Below are 22,592 nucleotides of genomic sequence, written 5' to 3' on the forward strand. Positions count from 1 at the left end.
CCTTAGAGCGTTATGATTTAAGTAATCTAATAGAAGAGGATTATTACTAGGAGAAGTGATCCTTCTGTAATAGGTGGAAATTATAGGGGCCACGTGATGTAGCTATATAGGTTGTAATATATAGGCTATTTTATATATATATAAAAGTAATATAACTATTATATTATTAATAAAAAATGTTAGAAGAGAAAATTAAGTTAAATAATATATTTTATAATAAATAAATTAAATATAATAGATTATAAAGGTTAAGTAAAAAGTAATTCTTTAAGTAAGTTAAAAAAAGAATATTAACCTAGCTATTAAGAGATAGTATTTACATTACTTAATTAAAGTAGTAATTATATAATTAAGGTAAATAAACCTTAATTATTATTAACTTTTATTATAATTATACTTTTAGGCCTAATTATAATTTCTTATTATTAGACCTACTTATTAATATAATTATATATAATTATATATTAATTAACTTAATTAAATATAATTTAGTTTTTAAAGTAGCTTAATTATATCTTATAATTAGGTTATTTTTATATAAGGTTTTTTTAAATTTATTAAAACTTTTCTTAAATTTATTTCTTTATATTTAATTTTTATAAAAGCTTATATTTCCTTTATATAAAATCCTTAATAATAAATATAAACCTTAACTTATAGTATTCTTTATACAAATCTTTATTTATTTATATATTTATATTTAAGATATCTAATATATTTCTATATTAATATACTTTTAGTAAAATATATTTTTTTTGCGCTAATATAGTTTCTTATAGAATTTATCCCCTCTGATTTAATTATAAGCTAATAACTTTTCAGCAATGCTGCAGTATCCCATTTGTTGAATCCGTACGTATCGGTCTTTTGTATATCTCAGACATGGTGGAATCTGGATTCTTCATACGAGCTATCTTCAGCGAGTTCTTGGCATCGAGCTGCGCTGCATTGCTGAAGTTATACATCCTTTCTGTAAAGAAATCCGTCAGAGGACCTGGCTGCTTGCGGTGCAGCGACGTCGAGGTAAGCATTGTTGTAAATAGAAGCCATCTTGGAAGATTCAATCTCCCAGTCCGCTTCGTCGTCTTGGACTATGCATAGCGAGTCGATCCAGAGGTATTAGATCCCGATACTGCGTGTGACAGTTATAGCGTCTTGGAAGTTCTTGGAAAGATTTCCGAAACTGATTGTGTTTATATGGTCTGCGATATTTCTTGTCGTTGTTTGGAGCAAAGTGCTCTTGCCCCAGCAATGACCAAGTGTCATATACGGAGCGATGTGATGTTCCGAGATATGAAGGCATATGTGGTTGTTGATATCATCCCTAATATCAAGAGCCCGGTGCGGCAACTCAGGGTTCTTGGCCGTGCATTTCTGATGTGCCGACTTGCACCTGCCGATCCACTCTTCAAGGACCGCTTTGTATTCTTCTCGGCGACCAGCGGAAGATACCCTTCTAGGTTTCACTAAATCCCACGCTGGCTTCTGTGTCCCAACAGAATTTTAAAGTTGATAGGTAACAACAGGATGGCCAAATCCAGAAGACCTTTCAGTTCCAACTACCCAGAACAAGCCATTATTTTGTTTAACCACTTGGATATCAAGATCGCAGCAACTGCCAATGTAACGTGAAGAGGTGAGACATACCAGAAAGCATTGACGGCATCCCTTTCCCCTTCTTTATGTATCTCTTCTATTGATCGGGCTTTCGCCTTTTGATAAGTGTTAAACCAGCAGGAATGGCTCTGTGGTCTGTCAGACCAGGTTATGGTGGGAATCTGCATGATAAAAGGAGGAAGACATATAACTAGACTTAGTGCAGGCATAGCTAAGCTTAACACCTTGTTGGCGGGGTTTGGTAAATAGTAAAAGCTATGCAGATTAGTATTAATCTGCGTTATTTTACTTTGCTGATAATTAAATAAGTATAACTTAATAATAGTAATAATATATATAAAATGTTCTTATCTTAAGTGGTTAGTTAACTTTATATATTTAAAAGTAAGGTTTTATAATAAAATAAAAAAGCATTGTAAAACAAAAGACACATAGCCCACGGTAAGTGAGTTACCCCTGCTTGCGTGATACATATCCACTTTGAGTCTCGAGGTAGGTTTCAAACTTTACCAGGTGTGGATGGCTGCTTCTGAGCTCCTGGACGTTTGCATTGAAACCCTCGTCCTGCATCCACTTAAACATCAGACCAATGCCCTTGAGAAAAAACAACACAAGCGAAGCAAAAATTTCGAAAGTAAGGGGTATGCCCTGGCCGGTCGTTTTCTCAAAGATCTTGGAGGCTTGATTGAAAGTCAGCTCGTCGCCAGCCAGGGAAATAGCCTGAGCCTTGTAGCGCTCTGGAGCCATGAATGCTTGAGCGGCAAAGTAACCTATGTCAGAAGCGGCAATGAGTTGAAGCGGCTTGTCCTTAATGGCGATCTTCCAACACGTCAGAAATATTTTGGCTTGGAACCCTGGTTTATAGTTATCCATGAATCCAGTTGGCCGAAGAAAAGTCCAATCCATATTCGCCAACGGAGCCTTTTCAACTAGATAATGCTCTATGTCATATTTACTAGCAAAGTGCGGGACTGGTGTGCGATTGTTGAACGACTGATCACCACCACGGTCGACAGAGCCGTACACAAAAAATCTCACTTTGTGATGGATACATTCGTCGATGAATTTTCTTGCTTGTTTCACTTCCTGTTCCGGTGTCTGCTTGCTGGCGAGCGGATTCTGAGCATCTGGTTAGAGGATGAAAGGCCTACTGGGGACTTTGACTAACCTGGACGAAATAAACCCCCCATACTGGTTCAGACACAATAGCCTTGGTGTTTTTGAAGAGAGCAAAAGGATCATCAAGATCTCCGCATATGAGCTTGACCTCAGACGACTTATGAGCAAGTCTCTGGGCCGCTGAGGAGCCAGGATCGCGGGTCACGGCGAGAATAGTGAAAGAAGCCTCTGATTGTAAAAGGTTGTCAATAACTGCACCACCTTGGTTCCCAGTGGCCCCCACTACCAGAATCGCCCTAGTCATGGTGATCGTTCGGGGGGGGAAAAAGTCAGGTTATGGTAAAGATGAGTGAAGGTGATTTTGAGATTGTTTGGTCTCAGCTGCGTGTAGTTGAACAGTGCGGTTATAAATGAGGTTGGAGTATATGGACTGAAGAAGAAAAAAATTCTTAGAGAGAGGTATGCAGCAGCGGAACTTATACCCAGATGTCGCAGAAAACAAGAGTCCGAAGCGTGCCGTAATCAAATTTAGATTGAGTTTTGCCGGCCGGACGTAAACGCACCGGAGATTGTCGGCCGAGACAGCATTTACACCCGGCCATCCCGAAAGGAATTAACGGCCGAGAAATTGTGGAGAAAAGACATTCTGGCCAGTAACAACAAATGTTCTCTGTATAACGGACAAAGAGGATGACACTGCTTCCTCCAAACCTACTATTCATTTTCAGCTATAAATATCTGCTGTAAGGCCACAAGAGGCTTAAAAGGTAGACTACTACGGGACATCTAAGTCATCTCAGACTTTTCTTCTAACAACCTCATTTTCCACATTGAATCCAGTAAACAAGTTTGGCAAAATGGACGGACGAAAGCTTGTGCTTGTGACAGGCGCCAACACCGGTCTCGGTTTCCAAATTGTCAAGGCTATTTGCGGCTCCGATACAGAGTATGAGGTCTTGGTTGGAGGTAGATCGATCCAAAAGGCTGAGCAAGCCATCAAGAACCTCAAGGAAGAGTTTCCCTCCGGCCATCTTCATGCAATTCAAGTTGACATTGAAGATGATGCATCCATTGCCTCGGCATTTGAACATGTGAAGGCGAAGTATGGAAAACTTGATGCTCTTATTAACAACGCAGGTGAGCTAAACCTCTTCAAAAATGCTTCCACAATACTGACCAGGCCATGAATCAAAGGTGCCCAATTCGATCAACAACTGACTGCTGGCAAGATGTCAGCAAGAGAAATGTGGAACAGAACCTATGATGTCAACGTCACCGGGACCCATATCTTGACTTGGAATTTTGCTCCATTGCTCCTCGAATCCAGCGATCCCCGCCTTATGTTCATCGCCAGCGGTACATCCTCTCTTACCACGTCTGAAAATCCCGATTTCCCTGTCAATAGGCAGCCCAGCAAAGGGTGGCCCAAGACCTTAACTAGCTTACATTTGCCCGCATACCGAAGCAGTAAGACTGGAATGAACATGATGATGAGGTATTTTATAATCAGGCCCGTACGAGGGAATAAATCTAACTCAAAATTAGGGAGTGGTTCAGGCTTCTTGGTCAGGATGGCGTCAAAGTGTGGGCCATTAGCCCTGGATACCTGGCAACCGGCCTTGGTCTTGGCCAAGAGAAGAACAAAGCACAAGGCGCCATTGATCCTGCGATTGGGGCTGCGATTGTTAGAGATGTTTTGGAAGGGGTGAGGGATAAAGATGTGGGCAAAGTCGTATCAAAGCAAGGCGTTCAGCCTTGGTAGGGCTCGATTCGCATGCATAGGAGGAGCTGCCAATACTGCTACTAGAGGCTCAGCTTAAATCACACGTAGAGACAAGAATTCAACGACAAGTTCATTTCTATACCTGTATTAGACTATGTTTACTAATCGGTCAACATTTCATGATGAGAGGTATCGAACAGTTCGTCGAGATAGTCCCAATTAGTTTCGTTTGATAGCTGAACGTCGCCCAGTTTCCAGCTCCATCTCTCAGTTCCATTTGATGATGCTCGCATGGTGTTCGTGGGTGGTAACGTATTCATATCAGCCAGTACTTGCATGCCTTCTTTGCTTTGTTGCGCCTCCAAATGAGTAACGGTAGCTTCCACTATTGATAAAACTCTAGGTTGAGCCCTTGCTCCATATTCTGATTGTTCAATCTGAATAACTGTTCTGGCTCTCTCCAAGAGAAGCTTTGCACCCGGCTGGTCAATATGGAATCCCTCCGTTGTCTGATTTGTTGCGTAGGCCACAAGACACAGTGTGGTTACACCGAGTAAGAAGTCATGCCAAGTGATACTCTTCATAAGCCACTCCTCAGTGTCCAGCTGACCTCCAGGCTTACACTCCTCATAAACACGCAAGAGATCAGCTACCAGGGCAGATGACGCGGCATAGCATTCTCGGAGGCTCTTATCTCGATATTTTGTTACATGTGGACGATGAAGAACACAGAGACATTTGTAGTATACAAAAGAGATACAAAGACGAGCGACAATAAGTTGGGGATGATCGATGACACAATTTTCTATTGGCCGAGGCTGATATAATTCCGGTAGGGTTTCGTATAAATCTTTCAGTTCAGTGTCCAAAGAGTCGATATCATGATCTTTTGCTTCGTGTAAACGATTCATCAGCACATGTTGAAGGATCTTGTCGAATATTGTCATGAATCTGTGCTTCAGGATGCAAAATGTCACACCAGTCAGCTCAGTATTCGGTCGTGAGGCAGGCAGTCGAGTGCTGTCTTCGTCAAAGTCGGAGTCGAGGAGGTTGCTTGGAACCTGTGTGTCTGAGACTGATAAGGTGATTCTACACGGAACACCCAGGTGGAATGATACCAGAAGATCAAGCTGCAAGAACATACTCCATGCCCTGCGTCGCATCTCTGCTGCGAAGGGACTCAGGCCTGGGACGCTGCTCTCTCTGTGATAGCCTGAAACCGTGGCGATATGGGCAAGCATGCTAAGAAGAGTACCCATATCTGGAGAGATCTCTAGACAAGTGACGAAACGCGATTGAACGTAAAGCAGGAGTGCTTCAAAGCAGAAGGCCTTGGGACGGAAATACTCGCCCAAAGCAAGACACTGGGCGGCAGCAACTGTAAATCCATGCCCTGGTGCCTCGTTTTCTCTACCCGTCCGGGAAATGTTGGTGGCCATGAACAGCATTGAAAAGAGGATCGAGATCCAGAGCGGCGATGCGGCAGTAGGGTCATTCCAAAAAGCCTCGTACTGCCTCCGAAATTGCACTGAGTGTATGAATGGCGTGATGTACAACCGAACTCGGAAGTATGCTGACACCAGGCGGTCGGCATTCCTTCGTGAGGGAAGATGAGTAATGAGTACTTGTTCGATACTGAGAGCTTGCGAGAGACCAGCACCGAACATAACGCCTATTCCCATTCCGGCCTCTAATTGAGGAGCGCTGGCGTCTTCAGCATCTGCATTATTGTCCTCGAAAGACTCGAGCGTAGACCTGAGAGCTTGTATATCATCCAGCATGGCTGACCAGTGTGTTGTGCCGCCTCCAGCCTGGTAACAAAGGTCAGAACGTGAAGAAGACGATGCATTTGCATGTTCCGCGATGCCCGGATCTGGTGGCAACGCAGCAGATGGAGTGGCATCTTGAACTCCGTTAGTGGTAGTTGTACGTTGTCCCGCAAGTAACTCGACGAGGTGCTCCAAATGTTCAAGGCGTGCTTGGGCCTGGGCGGCTTGGCCGACACGGTCGCGCTCCGAGTTATCGATGGAAACTTCGTAGGAGCATGATGTAACATCTCTCCTGCGAACACAGCTGCCGCAGGGGCTTTCACGATCACACCTGAGCTTCCTCTGCCGGCATGCTGCACAAGCTAGCCGCTCCCTATGCTTCCTCAGCCTAGAAGTAGAGCTCATGGCTTGACGTGGGACAAATTCTATTTAGTACAATGACTTAACGAACAGAGCTGACTTTTATGAGGGGTCTTTAGGTCCATGCGTGACTTCCTCAAAGGTTAATCCATAACAGGATTAGTGTATATTTTAGAAACCTTTAAGCACTAGTCTTAGCGTTCATTCTGTTTGGTTTAGGGTAGCCTTAAATTTATATGTAATATTCAAGCTTAGCCTTGGCCAGGAAGCTTGGTTCATCTTTTCCCAGTCTGGAGAAAGTTTCGACGCTACAGAAGGACGCTTATACTGGACGTCCCCACCACTTACCTCATGAAATCCGTCGGTCCCATATGTCCTTGCGCCCCTGACTGTAACATAACAACAAGGCTCTGTCCAAGACGTGTAAATCACTACGTTATCTTATGCCGCCTTGATGTTTCACTTTTACTTCCGACCTGCGCTGCCCACTGGCAATTGAAAGAAGCTTTTACCCACATGGGTAAGATTCCCCTAATAACCAAACTGTCATCTTCATCTAGATAACGGACCTCCAGTTGACCATGGGGTACACTGGAAAGCCGTCAACAGCCTGCCTTCCATGCCGACAGAAACGAAGAAAGGTAACAGTCCTCCGTTGCTATCTTCCCCTGTCCTCATGAATGCTGGGGCTGACATGTGTCCATCAGTGTGATTATGCCATGCCTGGATGTTCGCAGTGCGTCCGCCAGAATATCGAATGTCCTGGGTACGAGACAGACTGGGACCTGCGGTTCAGAAATGAGACGATATTCTTGGCTACAGGAACTAGCAAAAGAAAAGCTAGTCAAGCTGCAAAACGTTCACCGCCGTCACCACCACATCCCCAGGGCTCTCCAACAAGCAAAAGCTCTCCAAGTCGAGCTATCAGCATCCCCACTGTTGATACGGCCGTATCGTACTTTATGGTCTCTTATATAGATAGCACAGTCTATGGGAGCTACCTGCCCCAACTATATGCCGAGGCTGTCTTGCAAAAACCTGCCCGAGATGCCTTGGTCACGACAATACGAGCTGCATCAATGGCTGCTCTAGCTAGGCGTCATCGGAGTCAAGAGACTTTAGGTATGGCATTCAAAGAGTTCTCAACGGCGCTAGCACAAACCAATGCTAGCCTTGCTGACCCCGGCACGGCAACACTCAACGCCACTCTGGGTGCAGTGCTTAACCTGGGTTTCTTCGAATCAATTGTCTCCACTGGCAAACACAACATCAATAACTGGATAGCTCACACTCTTGGGACTATCGCATTGTTGCGTCTACGAGGACTTCAACAATTCAGAGATCTTTTCGGTCGACACATGTGTATCCATGCTGCCTATAACATCCGCGTCAGTCGCATTCACCGTGCTGTTGAGGTTCCCAAGGATCTCATTAAACTCGAGGAAGACTTTTATAGGGCGTTCAATTTCCCTAAGGTCGTTCGAGACCATTACTCTATCATGAATAGAACCTGCAATATTAAGGCTGACTTGAAAAACGGGCTGACTCCTGGACTCATCTGCCGAGCTTTGGAAAGCGAGCATGAGGCAGACCTGTTCATCCAAGGGTTTAGCCCACCAAGAAGTCCAGTACAAGAGGGCTTACGCAGCACATCTCCACTAGAAACTCGCCAACCTCCGGCCAACAGCGCTATGATTCACAACGCAACGGGTGCTCCACCTTTGGCAATGATGGCTCGGTGGTTGTTCGGAATGTCAATGCTTTGACTGGTGCTGAATGAGATTGTTTGGAGTGGTGCTTCAATCTACACCGGCCAACCCGAGATCCTGCAGAGGATGTACCAGGTTAGTGGTAGACTCCACGGTGATACCTCTGCTGAGGATTATCAGTCACGCCTGGCGGCATATGCTGCAGGGAAAATTAGTCAAATCTCCAGAAAATTTCTCGCATTTGCACCCAAGTTCCTAAATGCAGAAGATCTAGCCCCTGGCTTTCCAAAAATGGCTCGTTGCATGGTTTTACCTCTGGCATTTATTCAGAGTAGCCCTTGCTGTCCAACTGACATTTATCAAGAAGCCAAGAACCTACTTATGAGACTCGAAAATGACATCGAATTATCTCGAGGCCAATTTGCAGCAACTGCCCTTTATACGTCAAGATTGGCAGGAGAATGGTAGGTTCTTGATGGAGAGGTTTAACTATTGATCTGACCCCTTGTTTTATAGGCTTCCTCTTCACCATATAATCTAGAGTACTGTCTTGCCAGAAATCGAAGCCGACATATCGCCCGCGCAAGTCCTCCACGAGGCGATCTCTCAGTACTTGACTATATGGGGAGCTCAACTACTAGGAAGTAGTCTTCGTCACTCACCGTCTGGCAAGGTGGTAATCAGGGAGATAATAAGTTTAATATCAACGCGATAATAGACACTACAGTTTGTCTTACACAGTAATTAAGCACTTCTCAGAATAACAACTTTAAATTCTCTATATTCCTTCAATAAACCATATGACCTACTAACAGCCGGCTGAGCTCAAACTTCAGTGGAGAACTCCATACAACGACTGAAAGCTTCAAGACCACTGTTGAGTGCGTTAAATAAGAGACTTATATATCTCCAAATGCTATATCCTGCCCTTTCTTTTTCATCTTCTTCTCCGTCCGATCAAAAGACAGGATTGTGTCCATAGCTTTACTGACTTTGCCAGGTTCGCGCTTCGCCAAATCCATGTCGCTAGGCTGCGTCTTGGCAATTGGTGCTGCTGCAGCAATGCCGACCAGCAAGGTAAGTGCGACACAGGTCTTTGCAATTCTCATCTTTGTAAAGGTCAAGTGGTAGTAGTTGAGGTAAAAGGATCTGAAACAGTTAGTATTCTTAGTATGTAAAGTTTTAAGAGAGTAGAAAAAGATCTTGTGTTATAAGGAATAAAGCTTTCTCTGTGAGTTAAAGTGTTTGTGCTAATTATGATTTGGATTTGGAGGGTAAGCTTTCTTTCTTTTATTAACAGTTTGCCCCTGTAAAGACCGCTGTCATATCATTTTAGCTCGTATTCTTCATGCTGTTGGTCCGTAGTCGAAACTCGCCATCTTGCACTAAGAGCAACAATTCTAGCTTGAGTAATGGCAACGCCAAGTATAGTGTGTAAACATGGGACTTTCGGGACGGCGTTTACGTGTGGCCATTCGGATTCCTGTAAATATCTGCATCTATAGCGTTCAACGAAACCAACCCTTTACCGAGTAAAGTCATCGTACCGCTAGATGTCACAGGTTCCAGAATGGCTTTGCGCACTATTACGTAGATACGTTGGCGGAATTGTAGGTGTTATTTGTGACCGATGGGTTGACCTTCCAGAGCAGGAGAAATGAGCGTTTAAGCAATGAATCTTACTTGCTGGAGAAGACAATTATAAAATTAAAACTGTCATGAATGTCATCGATACGTATCTCGTCATCACACCACGTTTCACTTTGCAGGACCGAAGGTCTGGTTCGATGACACTTTGGGCCTCGAAATTTCCATTTAGAGATAAGCTTGTACGCCACACATCATTAAATGCAGGCTTCACCGCTGGTTATTTGTGCACGTCAGAGGGGATAAGCGGGTACTACCAATAAGCATGGCGCGTTGGTCATATGCCTGGCTTGGCTTGAGGCCCCCTGCGCAGCTCGTCTTTGCTTTATAGGAAGTAGATAACAAAGACTTCCAGACCATTACATGTGAAATTGCAGGCTCTTGCCTCTAAATTTGTTTCGAAACTCGACGTCTATTTTATGGACAAATTGTATCACATATCAAGCAATTCTTTTTCCAGTGGACATAGTGCAGTTATTCTCTTAATCTAGTTGGCCTGAAGCTCAGGGTCACCCTTCGACTAAGAATCATAAATAGCTCTAAACTAATTCTGGTCATAGATATAGATTAGACCATTAGACATTATCGCTCGTTTGTATAGCCCTGTTGATGCCCGGATAAGAGTGCCTGCCTTCCAGTGTTGGGGTCGTGAGAAGCCATTGGATAAGCCCCAGTATTTGCGTGCCCTTTAATATCACCTGGGTAATGTCCTGGGCTTCCCACAGGCTGCATAGGGAAAGGGGCTGGGTCAGCAACCGTAACAACCCTGCCATCCACAGCCAAAAGACGTTTCTGGCCAATGGGTACCAAGCTCAGATTAGGTGCATGTGCTATATAACCTGGTTTCACCTTGTTCGGCTCTGCTGTTGTATGTATCAAGTTTGCCAAGAGAGTGCCGGTCCAGTGTGCATCAGTTGAGACCATGAGACCCAGCCACATTATGAAAGCCAGGAACAGAGCTAGACAGCTAAGCGCCAACTGCAAATGGGACATGGCCACCATCAATTTGTCAACGCTGATCTGCACAAGTGATGGGTCGACGCTGACACTATACCCTCTAGCAATCATCAACGACTCAATTGTTTCAGAAGTGTTCCATATCCAGGTCAAGACATCGTTGTCGAGGGACTTCGCGCTAATGTTTGACCGAGGAGCACCCAACCCACGCATAATCATCATAGCAGCTGTGTCAACTTGGCCATAAAAGCCCTGTTTTCCAACTGCAGGCGCGGAAGAAGCGCAATCAGTCTTGGTCACCTTTCCACCAAACGCTTCATTCTGGAAGTTCGACCTTTCACATTTCTCAAAAGGTTCGGGCGCTTTGTCCAGTGATTCAGATCGAACAAGAGTGATGTTTGTGGTGGTGATACTGACAATGGAATACTGGCTAGTGTTGTTGCTCATCGGGGTGTACAAGCCCCAATTGCTTTGAACAGCCGTTTTGTTGTTGTTGTCGACTGTGTTAGCGCCGAATTGATAACTGAGGTCATTCTTCTGGGCATTCATCATACCGTCGACGATTCGACCAGTAAGAGGATTCCTTTGTTCTGTCTCATTGGAACTCCAGGTCCGTCGGATAATGTCAGTGACTTCCTCTTTGGCAAATGGGCTCCCAGGGCTTGTTATCATGGTAACTTTCAGGGTAGCCTGAGAGAAGGTATGCCGCCTCTTGTCTTTAGTAACAGTAAAGACTTGGGTCATCAAGACTGAACCACCGCCTGTTCCAACGGATACCCATATGTTGTCCAATCTCTCGGGCAGAATATATCTTGTATCGAGTTCTGTAGCATTACTCCAATGAACCTCGGGCTTGCCTGTTATGCCCCCCACAATGTCCTGTGCAAATCCGTTGTCAAAAGTGCAATTCCAGACAGCAGAGCCTCCGTTGAATCTCACGCAGTCCGGAAAGGTCGCATTGTTAATTGTCGATTTAAAAGGTAACATTGATATAGTGTCAGGAGAAACTGAAAATCCGTCATTGTCTAACCAAACACGGGCACCAACACCATCTTGTTGTGTTGGTGAGACAACTTCAGGAGTTCCGTGGTTATTGCTGACTTTCCCAGTCAAAGTGTAGTTGAGACCAGGGTTGAATAATCCAGAGCCAATGACTTGCGGGAGTCTTTTTGTGGTGTCCGCAAGCTGACTCCCGTCGAGCGCGATTTGAATGATGTAGGGAGGGTCACCATTTCGTTGGGATTGGTAATCAGCAACCGTCGCATTTGACGCTCTGAAGATGTAGCCTGGAGAGTCTAGTGCCCAAAGAAGAGTACCATAGAGTGAAAAGACAATATTCATGAGGCTAAAAGCAAGAACAACTAGTCCCGCTCGCGACAAGCCACGAGATGAGATGTAGAGTGTTCGTTGGATATAATCCTCTGTGAACATAAGATATGATGTGAATTGTCTTGATCGGGCGGCAACTAGCGAGAATAGCTTAAAGATAAATATACCCATAAGCAATTCCGCGCATTTGAAGATAATGGATTTGAGGGCATTGTGATACAAAGGTATCGAAGATTTGATGAACGTTGAAGATGATTCAATCATATTGTGAGATACAGAACGCAAGAGTAAAATAAAAAGGAAATGAGAGAGATAAGAGGCGACCCTCGTGGCCAGACAGTTGGCACCGACCTCACTGCCTTTCCTAGGTTGGGTGGTCGGTATTCTTATACAGGCTTGTACTTACAGGCGCGTATCTCGATATATTGGATTTTCAACCTTCGCTGATTGGTGGCTTTGCGAGGATTGCTTAGTAACTACCTGTTTGGGTTAGCATCAGCTTTCAGCTGAGGTTGAAAATCAAGGATCATGGGAGAAAGATGGGTACAAACACGGGATAATTCCGTGGTCACATTCCGTGGTCCCATTCCATCAGCGAAAATGTTGAACTACCGCATCAACTCATGAAATTCGGTAGCGCCTGTGGATACACGCTAGGCACAGCCATTTCACCCATTTAACCAATAGCAATATTTAGCAAGCCATCAGATCTTTATTTAATTTACAGCGAGGCTAATCAAGAAGCTAGAAAACAGGCTAGCGCATACCCACAGGCGCTACCCAATTTCATGAATTATTGCAGGACTTACATATTGCTCACCAGCGCCTGTGTGTTCGACGAGTCTCATGACTTGAGCGGTAACAAACGTGTCCAAAATAGTAATTGCTTCGATATTCTATTTAATGGTAGCTTTGACAGCTAACCGGACTTTATGCCGCTGATGAAATAGTACCAGATCGCGGAGAACTTGATGATTAGGTGTAAAATTAGGCTGACCGCAGTTACGAGCTGCCCAATTATCTGTAAGCTTGCTAGCACCCTTCTTGAACTCAACAATTGAAATATTAGCCGCCTGCTTTGATTTGATACCGCAGTCTTCCAAGGTATACTGCACGTTGAGCTTTACATCGTCGATCCCTTCATGGTTGAACCCTCTCCCCGTTCCACCCCTGACAATGGCTGGTTTTACAGATTTCAGACATTCAGCTCGGTACATATGTATTGGCTTGCCAAAATAACAGCCGCTGTTGAGATAAGAGGCTCAACTACGGGGTTTGAAGATGGCATTTCTTCCAGGGCCACAATTGTCCACGGGCTATTTACTCTTACTTTACTACCTCTAGGTTTTAGACCCCGCTGCTAGAAGCTGGAGGATGCCACCACAACCGTGTCTCATTAATAAATGCAAGACTCTCAATACCGTGCCGATCTAAACTCTTTCTAGCCTCCCTTATCTCCGAGTCGAGGCTTTTGCATGGATGTTGACTGCACGTGACAAGGGCGTCGTGGCAGCTGAAGATATGAGGCTGCCGACAAAACATATCAGAGACACTTGACATTGACCTCACCTGAAGCAAAATGATTCATAGATAAATTGAAACATCGTTATCAACTGGCTCAAACTTAGCAGGCGCGAATTAAAACCCTTGGTATGGTATCGGTATGCGGCTCTTTCTTCTTATATCATTACATCACTGAGGATAGAGACTTATGACACTCAGATCTCACAAGATACAGCAAGCTAGCTACATCAGTCCTCAACGGATTCACCAACGGAAGCTATGACTATGATTCATATTTACAAACCAGCCTGCAGGTGAACCACACAGATAACATGAAAGACGGAAATCCACCATCAACAGCGTTCATCAGTCGACCACTAGATTTTCAACACATATCAGCATTATCCTTGATACATACCGATTCAGTGAGAAGGCTCATGAATCGCGATCCCAAGCTGGCCAATTCACTGTCCAATTCTAGCGAAGCCGGTTCTTTGTGGACAGCCGAGACCCGGGGATGGGCTGCAGTGACAGCAGTGGCTAACTGACAAAAGAAGTACCATGAAAATGGATTGAGCCCTCTGGCTAGAACATCCATAGATTCCATGTCTTCGTAACTCCAAGAGAACTTAAGCTCGTATCATGATAGAAACTCAACATCTCAAAACGCTCCTGCAGCCCTGTGAGGTTACTCAACTAGCATGGACGACTCTAGACAAGTGGCTTCCCCCTTTCTCAGAAGACAAAGACTAGTAGTAGAAGGCTCTTAAGCCGCAACTCATCACCCTCCTCACACAAGCGGATTATGGCCTGAACGAGCAGTACGAAGCTCTACTGCTCTTGTACCGGTGGGTCATTCCGGAAATGGGACCCAGGCCAAGGTCAAGCGTAGCGCCTTGGAAGAGCTTTATGACTGATGACCACTCTCCCATTGAGTATAGCTAGAAATGGAACTCTAGGAGCAAGAAGCCTGATATTAGATGCGCTATTGAGCTCGTCAGTCCCTTGACTGGAAGCACTCAAGATCCATTTAATCAAATTCCCACGCGAAATCTTCATTATAACCTTGCCAAAGTTATTCCTGAGCTTGATCTAACCTGGTTTGAGCATTTCTGGCATGAGTTACTGGGTCCTGAATCGCCAGCCGCGTCCATCTCTGGGATCCCAACAAAAGGCTCGACTATATTCGCGGCCTTGGAGATGCTCCGTGATCACTTGTTTGTCAAAACATACTTCATACCAGTTGAGACACCAGAGCTCAGTGCCTGGCAACAGATAAGCCGAGCTATTAAAACCTCAGGATGTCAAAGTCTTGAGGCTTTAAACCGCGTGGAATCATATCTCTCGGATCGCGACGGTGGAACACAACTCCGCCCCTTCATGCTGGCAATAGACTGTGTTGCACCCGGTGCTTCACGGCTCAAGATATACGCAAGATCCAACCAAACTTCTTTCCGCTTTGTTCGAGACGTCATGACTGTTGGTGGACTCCGGACCGGCTTGGATAAATCACTTGAGAGATTTTTCGATTTGTGGAAACGTACGCTTGATCTCGACCCTAATGCATCACCTGAAGACGAGCTACCCAACGTGGATCACCCAACTTCCGGGACGGTGTTTCACTTCGACGTTGCACCCAAATCATTTATTCCTGAAGTCAAGGCGTATATACCTGTTCGACACTACGCCAAGAATGACCTTCAAGCTGCACTTGGGCTTCTAGGATATCTTGAAGACCACGGTCGTGGGTATTACTCGCAATCGTATCTCGGCGCATTGGATGTGTTGGCGCCACCTGGTCAGCTCGACCAAGCTACTGGGCTACAGACCTACTTTGCAGTTGCGTGTCAGGGCGATGACTTGTCCCTCACTTCGTACTTGAACCCTCAGTTTTATGGAGCGTTTCGAGTTCCCAAAAGTACATAGATCATAGCAATTCAATTCCAAAATGGGTCATATGCTTCGGCCAGTCTCATTAACAAGTAAATGACCTCATATTTACTCCGGCTTCCTTGCCCAGACAGTTCTCAAGCGAATGTACGGGTGATTCCTCCTGTCTCTGATCTCCCGCCGGAACTTGGCGATGTATACATGAACCTCTTCGGGAGTCCATCCTAGAGTGTTGGCAACAAACAAGACAAACCCTTCAGTGTCCTGAGTACTGAACAGCTCACCAAATTGCCCAATTTCCTTAAGCTTGGGGTCTTTGGGAAATGGATTCAAAGGTAACTGGGGATGAAACGTGTCAGCGTATCCTTATACAATGCGAAACAATAACCTACCTTCGAGTCCCATTGTTTGACATCTGTAAATCCAGCCTTTTCAATACCAGGTCTTTGAAGCTCATCTCCTACGACGGTAAACGTATTTCCAATTGTCTTTGAGGCCTTGATAAAGATAGGTCCCCACTGAGCCAATGCTGAGTCGGGCTTTACACTATCGTCATCACTCTCGATGATAGCTGAAGCTTCAAAGGACTCGACCCAGCCGCCTGGCTTGAGGGCCTTGAAGGCTTGTTCAAAGAGTTTATCCCAATCGGGAACGCATCCAACTAAATAACGTAAGTGGACGTAATCAAAGGACTCTGGAGGAAAAGTCCAGTCTTGGTTGAAGTCCTCGATTTCACTGCATATAATGTGAGATAATGGCATCCTTTCATGAATGGGCCGGACCTTACAACTTGACATTAGGAGGCACCCATGAAGGTTGGATTGGGGAGATGTCTGTCCCTATCACTTCGCATCCGGGATACTTGTCCGCAAAATCACTTTCAGGTCAGCATTGAGTTAGAGGTTCAAGATCTTCCAATCACTGACATGGCCCATATTCCTATGAGATAGATATCGAAATAAGCACGACAACTCCAGACGACTTTGTCATTGGCATTGACATACCTGTTCCGCATCCAACGTCAAGTACTTTCTGGTAGTAAAGGATGACTTTAGTCTAGAGCTGGTTTCCCTGGCTTAATAAATGACTTACTTGAATATTATCATTCAGTGGAGCAAAGTGTAGCTCGCCGTCTTGCGAAAGAGTAAACATGTGATGCCTGAGAATGTCAGCTGATGCAGTTCATCATAGCGGCTTTATCTTACGCAATGTCCATCGCTTCACTTTGTCGTTCATCATTGGAGCCCCTGACATACTCTCAGTCTTGCTTTCTGTAACGCGATGGATGAAATCACCAATAGGCAGCATTTCCTCTTTCGCTGTGGTAAGTCCTGCCATTGATGGTGCGATAGTGGAGGATGCTCGAGGTGATGGAGGCCGTCGAGCTTTCGGAGTCTTCACCAAGACCTGGGTCGTCTTCCTCCCCCTCTGAAATATCATCGACTTCAAGGGTCTGTGCAGCAGTTGCAACAGGTCCCTGACTCTGGGGAGATCGTGGAGATCGCGGCGAACCGCTCTTGGGGCTCTTTTGAGACATCTTGCAGCAGCGCAGCAGGAGACAAGAGTGGGAGACGGGCGATAAATAGTGAAGAAGTAAGTCGCGCTCTGATCGAGATCAATGCGTCTTTTTATTGTGCGCAAAGTTTTGGGGCTTACCCTCAAGTTCATGATGTGATTCGACAGTCCTCCAGGTGCAGTGTAACATGTGACGGATATTCCTTGTCAATATATTTGAGGGTCATCACCAACGAGCCACTTAGAATATGGTATTAAGCGACTCAATGCCACGTACAAGCCCATTCGGAGTGGGAGGAAACAGGGGGTATACGATCTTGGCAAGAGTCGCAGCCAAGCGGAGTTTTATATATAGATTTAAAGAGCCTGGGTACTACAATCTCAAAACCCAATCGGACTAGCTAGACTAGTCACTAGCTAGTTTATACCATTCAAGACATTGTTTACCGGTATGTTTGCCGTGTCATAAGCCAGATACAGCGACCCCGCAAAATTTAAAGTTAGAATGATTCAACCCCACATTTTAATTGACAATACCTAGACTATCTTATGATTCCCAACCTCGTTCGCATCTGACAGGAGACATGTATGTGCCCAGCTTTCGGACCCAACTTACACGATATTGTTCCTTGCCCTCTTATACGTAGCTATCGCTTGTTTAAATGTCTTTCTTATGTAGTGACTGCGGTGCCACTTATGCCAGAGACGAGCATCTTCAACGTCATCAACGACGGCATCTAGGCATTCGACCTTACAACTGTCAAGAATGCAACAGTACTTTCACACGAAAGTGAGTCAATAGCGAGCCAATATCCCATCTCAGGTACAGACAGACTAACCGACGCCAGAGATACCCTGAATCAGCATCTCCTTACCCATGATCCCACCAGAATGACTCGTAAGTCTCGCAGGGTGGCCTATGTGCCCAAGGCTTGTATTTCCTGCGCTCGATCCAAACAACGTTGTGACGGTCGTTCGCCATGCGGCAGGTGTTCTCTCAAGACTCTCGATTGCTTTTATCGCCCTCTACCACAGAAAAGAAAGACCTCGCCCTCAGGTGCCAGCGCTCAGTCTGCCTCTTCCAGCGAGAGGGACAGGCTTTTGCATAACGCTTTACCTCCCTTCCAGGGCCAGCCACGTCCTTTCACACTTGATTCAACACTCAGTGTCCATAGTCGCGCGTCTGAAGCTGTGGATGAACTTCCTTCTGTCTCTACAGATGTCGGCAGCACTTCCATAGAGATGCCTTTGGATTCAGACCAAGAAACGTGTCCTACTAGCGTTTTTGGGCAGCCAGCTAATTCTAATGGAGCCTTCGTTGACAACCGTCCATTTGAGGCCCAAGGATTGGACTTCCAAGATTGTATGTCACTTGGTATAGATCTTCCCTGGAGCAGCACGATGCATTCCATGCTCGACAATCCGTTACTGGAACTACCTCATCCCATGACATTCTTTTTTCGGAGTCCAATCGAAGTGCTCCGCCAAGCTGATGCACATGATATACCATCCCAAATGGATAGCGAGCCCTTGGTCCATCAACTTGAATGCGAAGTCCCAACCCCCAGCTTTACTCAGTCCTTGGCCATCTCAAGCTCTCAAGCTCAGAGCAGCCAGACATCGCCTGAGACTACATCGCATACCTCTCTCAGTAATGATGTCGACCTTGAGCCATGGAGGGCAGAAGATTATGGTCATGTACCCTATATAACCAACGAAGCTTACGACTTGATGACTTCCACTTTCAAACAACTCAATAGCGATAATGCGTATTGTATCCCATTCACAAACAAGCATTTACCATCTCTACAACATATGCAGATCTACATGCAGGTGTACTTTGAAGAGTTTCACCCTGTATTCCCTCTACTGCATAAAGCGACATTCTCACCTACCAAAGACGACTGGCTGCTTAGTCTTGCTGTTTCATCGATTGGGTGCCTGCTTTCGAAAGCCATACAGTCAAGAGAGGTATACCCCATTATGCAAGAATTTCTTCGCCGAGCTATTCACATCCAGGTCAGTGTGTATTTTCCTGCTTACTTGATTTGACATTCATATGGGAGCGCCGAAACTTACACATCTCACGTTTTTTAGCTGGAACGAAGTCAAGTCGTCGGTGGCTGAACATGCCGTATCTCAAGACTGGCAAGCATGGATCAAGGCGGAATTAGAGGTGCGTTTGTTTTATTGTGCTTGGGTAAGTGCCTTTAATCAGTCGGCCTTGATAAAGACTGAGCTTGATGGTATCTAACTTGGGTTTAGCTTGTAGATAGCCAGCAAGTTGGCTTCTTCGCCTTTTCTTCCACAATTCCAATCGACTTTCTTCAGTTTCCCATGCCGGTTAATGACTCTGTCTGGGACACGTCTTCTCCCGAGACATGGAAGCATAGTCTCGCAGAGGGTATGGACAACAAACATGCTTAGTGAACGGTCTAGAGCTGAAATTATCCTTAGATTCATCTTCTCAACACTTCATTTCTCTCCGTCAGGTTCTCCTGGGCCTTTACCGCTATCGTGAGGTCCCTCGACGTCTTGATGCGTTTAACTCACTTCTTCTAGTTATGGGTATTTCAAATGACCTCTCTTGGCTTCGTCATGCCCATGTATATCTCAAAATTCTGCAGCGACATGTCGAGACTTTGCCACCAACAGCTTTAACTCGAACTACATTGAGTAACCTCCAAATGGTTTCACTGTTAACATACTTCCCAACTCGAGAGGTTATCGCCTTTGGACGTTGGCGGGTCACTGAAATCCAACATTCAATGGTTACTAATAAGCTAAAAAGATGGATGTGTAATCCTCGTAGTGCACGAGAAGCTCTGGTAAACGCATGCAGTGTCTGGTCGCAGATTCGTTTAAGCCGCACTAATGCACAGCATGAGGCACCAGCTTTGCTACATAGCGCTATCTCGATCTGGGCTCTGGTCGAACACAGCGATCAATTTGATCTTGGAAACCTAGAAGGATTGTCGATTTTACGGTTGGATAACCTGAATCAAGACGTTCAGTCCTGGGCTGCTGGGACTGAGAAGAAACGCCTGTACTTGAGTGGAGTTGGGTTTTTGGGGCATCTAGGTGCCGTAGCCCGGTTAATAAGTGAGACTGCGTGATTGCTAGAGGATACCATCGCTTGGCCTCAAGCTTGGAGAACAGGGCCATATTTGAAACAGTCTTATGCCGAGTCACAGAGGGTTCGTCAGTGTGTCAATTAGTTGGCCTATACCTGCTAAATACAGAAATTCCCAGACTCACCTAATAGTTACTTAAAGTCTGTAGAGGATAGATTGGGAAGGTTTAAGACAACTTGACTGTTATGGGAGCGATTAGCAGCACACTTTAAATTCAGTATATACAAAGAAGCATGTTAAACAACTAATGGCTGCATCTTGGCTCGGCCTTGTACAGCTACCTCAAATTCTTTTTGTATAGTGGCCAGCCTTTCAGGGTTCCTGACAGTTAAGACAACAGGAAGATCTAATCCAGGATTACCTGGCATATCACCTGGAAAGCTTTGGGGATCAAGAGGAAGCTTTGTTCCTGGCTTCAAAGTAATGTCGAAAGCCCAAAGAATACGCATAACACTAACAGCAAAACTTCTATCCGCAACATGGTAACCGGGGCCTAGAGAAGAGCAAAGTTAGCAAGATGAGGAGGCAGATGACTCTCATCCATTGACTTACAGATACGACGTCCAGCTCCGAAGACAAAGTGGTCTCTTTTGGAAACGTCAGGGGATGCAGCGCTTTCCTGGCTCTAATGTCTAGTTAGCGCAGTTTTAACTACTGTTTGGCCCTATAGTATCATACCGATCTCGTATCACCCTCAAAGCGCTCAGGAATGAACTTGTCTGGCTCTGGGTAGCGTTTAGGGTCTCGGTGGATTGCCCTTGAACTTGATGTTAGCAAGGGAGCTAATCGAAACTAATGTGACTGCTTACCAAGCGTTCAGATGTATCCTCGCTCCCTTTGTTATGCAGTAACCCTTATAAACAAAGTCTCGAGTGGTGGTATGGGGATGTCCTAAAGCCACAGGTGGGCGCCACCTCCAGGATTCCTTCATAACTTGACGGATATATGGCATACGCTCTAAATCCTCAAAAACGGGAACCCTATCTCCGACAGCCTCATCTACTCACATTAGCATTTTGCAGCTCTTTGTACAGCAAGGTGATATGAATAGACTTACCAATCACCTTTCTCGCTTTGCTGCAAACATCTGGGAACGTCAACATGGCCTCGAGGAATGACCAAGTTGATATCCGGCTCTTTCCCCCCTTATTAGTATTACAGTAAAATAAATGGATTTGTAACAAGGCTTACTGTATCTGAAGCCCCGATTATTAACATCAAGCCCAGGTATGCGGCATCTTCAACGCTATCAAGCCCCAGATGGTTTGGATCATCGATAACTTTTCGGATGAAAGTCATGTGAGGCGGAGCCTCTCCGGCGTCAATTAGTGACTTTACTCTCTGGATCGTGTTAGCCATGGCCCATGAGCTCCAGTGGTCTAGATAGATCTTACCTCAAGCTTGTCACGACACCATTCATAGTCGCGCCTGTGCCTGGCCCTTCCTTCTCTTTCCCAAGGTTTAAGAAATAGCGGCAGCTTATCAAGAATGGTGAAAGTATCCACTAGATAGTAACCAGGAAGAATACCAAGAATCTGGGCCATTCCCGTCTCGAATATGTAGTCAATGACTGGACTGTTGTCATCAGGGACATCAAGGCCAAAGATCTGGGATGCAAATGTACTATATGTGTAGCGGCCGATGCTTGAAAACAGAGACTGCGGGTTGGCACCTTTGCTGGGATTTTGAGCAATGTCGTTCAGAAACTTCAGCGTCTCAAAATGAAGAAATGGAAGACCGGCATCAGCGAGGTTCAAGTTGGTTAGCCCCATAGTTGTGGCCTTTCGCTGGTTCTTCCATGCCTTTTCACTCGCGCTGAGGAGGAGAACGTTGAGTCGGTTGCATATATGCTCGTTACTGACAATCCAGCGCGGTCGCTCAGAGGTCTGTGTCGCAGCCTTGTCGAAGATTGCCCTTACGGCCTGGTCGCTGTTGATGAAGTATTCTTGGATGGTACCGAGCTGGACGAAATACACGTCGCCGTATTCCTCGGCCCACTTCTGGAAAAGAAGGTGCTGGCGATGTTCCTTGGCTGCTTTTAATACCGTTGGAAGATGGCCGGCGATAATGTTTCCACCAGGAGGTGAAGGTGGCAGAGGAAGAAGTGCTTTGCTTTCCTTGCGTCTTGTGGACACTTTTTGGACTAGTAACAAAAGCAGGGCGAGCACAGCTAACGCTATAGTAAGCTCCCGGCTCGGCATGGGGATTGTTTGAAGCATAATGAGTGTCGGTTTCTTGATGGAAAGAGTGAGCTGCAATATATTTGGCGTTGATATAGTCTTGATGGCGCATGAGATGAAAGATGTTTGCCAGTCTTGCT

The 22,592-nt window shown here is 45.4% G+C and overlaps 9 protein-coding genes across 9 annotated transcripts; 4 read left to right on the forward strand and 5 right to left on the reverse strand.

Moving 5' to 3' along the window:
• Nucleotides 1-1,119: 1,119 nt before the first annotated feature.
• BKA55DRAFT_665532 (uncharacterized protein) lies at nt 1,120-3,040 on the reverse strand (the record flags this gene model as incomplete). Its single annotated transcript, XM_046197750.1, has 3 exons — nt 1,120-1,213; nt 2,072-2,736; nt 2,786-3,040. The coding sequence occupies 3 exons, from the start codon at nt 3,038-3,040 to the stop codon at nt 1,120-1,122; spliced, it is 1,014 nt and encodes a 337-aa protein (XP_046046188.1).
• Nucleotides 3,041-3,455: 415 nt separating this feature from the next.
• On the forward strand, nt 3,456-4,498 carry BKA55DRAFT_705416 (uncharacterized protein; the record flags this gene model as incomplete). The annotated part of the gene is made up of 3 exons (XM_046200664.1): nt 3,456-3,873; nt 3,931-4,231; nt 4,282-4,498. Exons 1-3 carry the CDS (start codon nt 3,594-3,596, stop codon nt 4,496-4,498), a joined length of 798 nt encoding a protein of 265 aa, XP_046046189.1. The 5' UTR covers nt 3,456-3,593.
• On the reverse strand, nt 4,445-6,664 carry BKA55DRAFT_575578 (uncharacterized protein). Its single transcript, XM_046193390.1, has one exon. It carries the CDS (start codon nt 6,631-6,633, stop codon nt 4,621-4,623), a length of 2,013 nt encoding a protein of 670 aa, XP_046046190.1. The 5' UTR covers nt 6,634-6,664; the 3' UTR covers nt 4,445-4,620.
• A 1,003-nt stretch (nt 6,665-7,667) lies between these two features.
• Nucleotides 7,668-8,838, forward strand: BKA55DRAFT_596098 (uncharacterized protein; the record flags this gene model as incomplete). The annotated part of the gene is made up of 3 exons (XM_046195896.1): nt 7,668-8,341; nt 8,381-8,761; nt 8,814-8,838. The coding sequence occupies 3 exons, from the start codon at nt 7,668-7,670 to the stop codon at nt 8,836-8,838; spliced, it is 1,080 nt and encodes a 359-aa protein (XP_046046191.1).
• Nucleotides 8,839-10,242: 1,404 nt separating this feature from the next.
• On the reverse strand, nt 10,243-12,595 carry BKA55DRAFT_575583 (uncharacterized protein). Its single transcript, XM_046193391.1, has one exon. The coding sequence runs from the start codon at nt 12,492-12,494 to the stop codon at nt 10,527-10,529; it is 1,968 nt and encodes a 655-aa protein (XP_046046192.1). The 5' UTR covers nt 12,495-12,595; the 3' UTR covers nt 10,243-10,526.
• Nucleotides 12,596-14,065: 1,470 nt separating this feature from the next.
• Nucleotides 14,066-15,659, forward strand: BKA55DRAFT_596100 (aromatic prenyltransferase; the record flags this gene model as incomplete). Its single annotated transcript, XM_046195897.1, has 3 exons — nt 14,066-14,158; nt 14,493-14,668; nt 14,714-15,659. 3 exons carry the CDS (start codon nt 14,066-14,068, stop codon nt 15,657-15,659), a joined length of 1,215 nt encoding a protein of 404 aa, XP_046046193.1.
• Nucleotides 15,660-15,685: 26 nt separating this feature from the next.
• Nucleotides 15,686-17,210, reverse strand: BKA55DRAFT_575586 (S-adenosyl-L-methionine-dependent methyltransferase). Its single transcript, XM_046193392.1, has 8 exons — nt 16,919-17,210; nt 16,829-16,870; nt 16,716-16,782; nt 16,628-16,655; nt 16,550-16,562; nt 16,411-16,500; nt 16,016-16,358; nt 15,686-15,962 (listed from the first exon to the last, which is right to left on the reverse strand). The coding sequence occupies exons 1-8, from the start codon at nt 17,158-17,160 to the stop codon at nt 15,732-15,734; spliced, it is 1,056 nt and encodes a 351-aa protein (XP_046046194.1). The 5' UTR covers nt 17,161-17,210; the 3' UTR covers nt 15,686-15,731.
• A 500-nt stretch (nt 17,211-17,710) lies between these two features.
• BKA55DRAFT_677889 (uncharacterized protein) lies at nt 17,711-20,526 on the forward strand. Its single transcript, XM_046198125.1, has 5 exons — nt 17,711-17,928; nt 17,987-19,157; nt 19,252-19,314; nt 19,404-19,542; nt 19,596-20,526. The coding sequence occupies exons 1-5, from the start codon at nt 17,801-17,803 to the stop codon at nt 20,252-20,254; spliced, it is 2,160 nt and encodes a 719-aa protein (XP_046046195.1). The 5' UTR covers nt 17,711-17,800; the 3' UTR covers nt 20,255-20,526.
• On the reverse strand, nt 20,509-22,473 carry BKA55DRAFT_648733 (cytochrome P450; the record flags this gene model as incomplete). Its single annotated transcript, XM_046197254.1, has 7 exons — nt 20,509-20,765; nt 20,825-20,897; nt 20,951-21,029; nt 21,082-21,274; nt 21,330-21,408; nt 21,464-21,613; nt 21,667-22,473. The coding sequence occupies 7 exons, from the start codon at nt 22,471-22,473 to the stop codon at nt 20,509-20,511; spliced, it is 1,638 nt and encodes a 545-aa protein (XP_046046196.1).
• Between the last annotated feature and the right edge of the window lie 119 nt (nt 22,474-22,592).

The sequence above is a fragment of the Fusarium redolens genome (assembly GCF_020744475.1).
Source record: "Fusarium redolens strain MPI-CAGE-AT-0023 chromosome Unknown BKA55scaffold_13, whole genome shotgun sequence".
Lineage (NCBI taxonomy): Eukaryota > Fungi > Ascomycota > Sordariomycetes > Hypocreales > Nectriaceae > Fusarium > Fusarium redolens.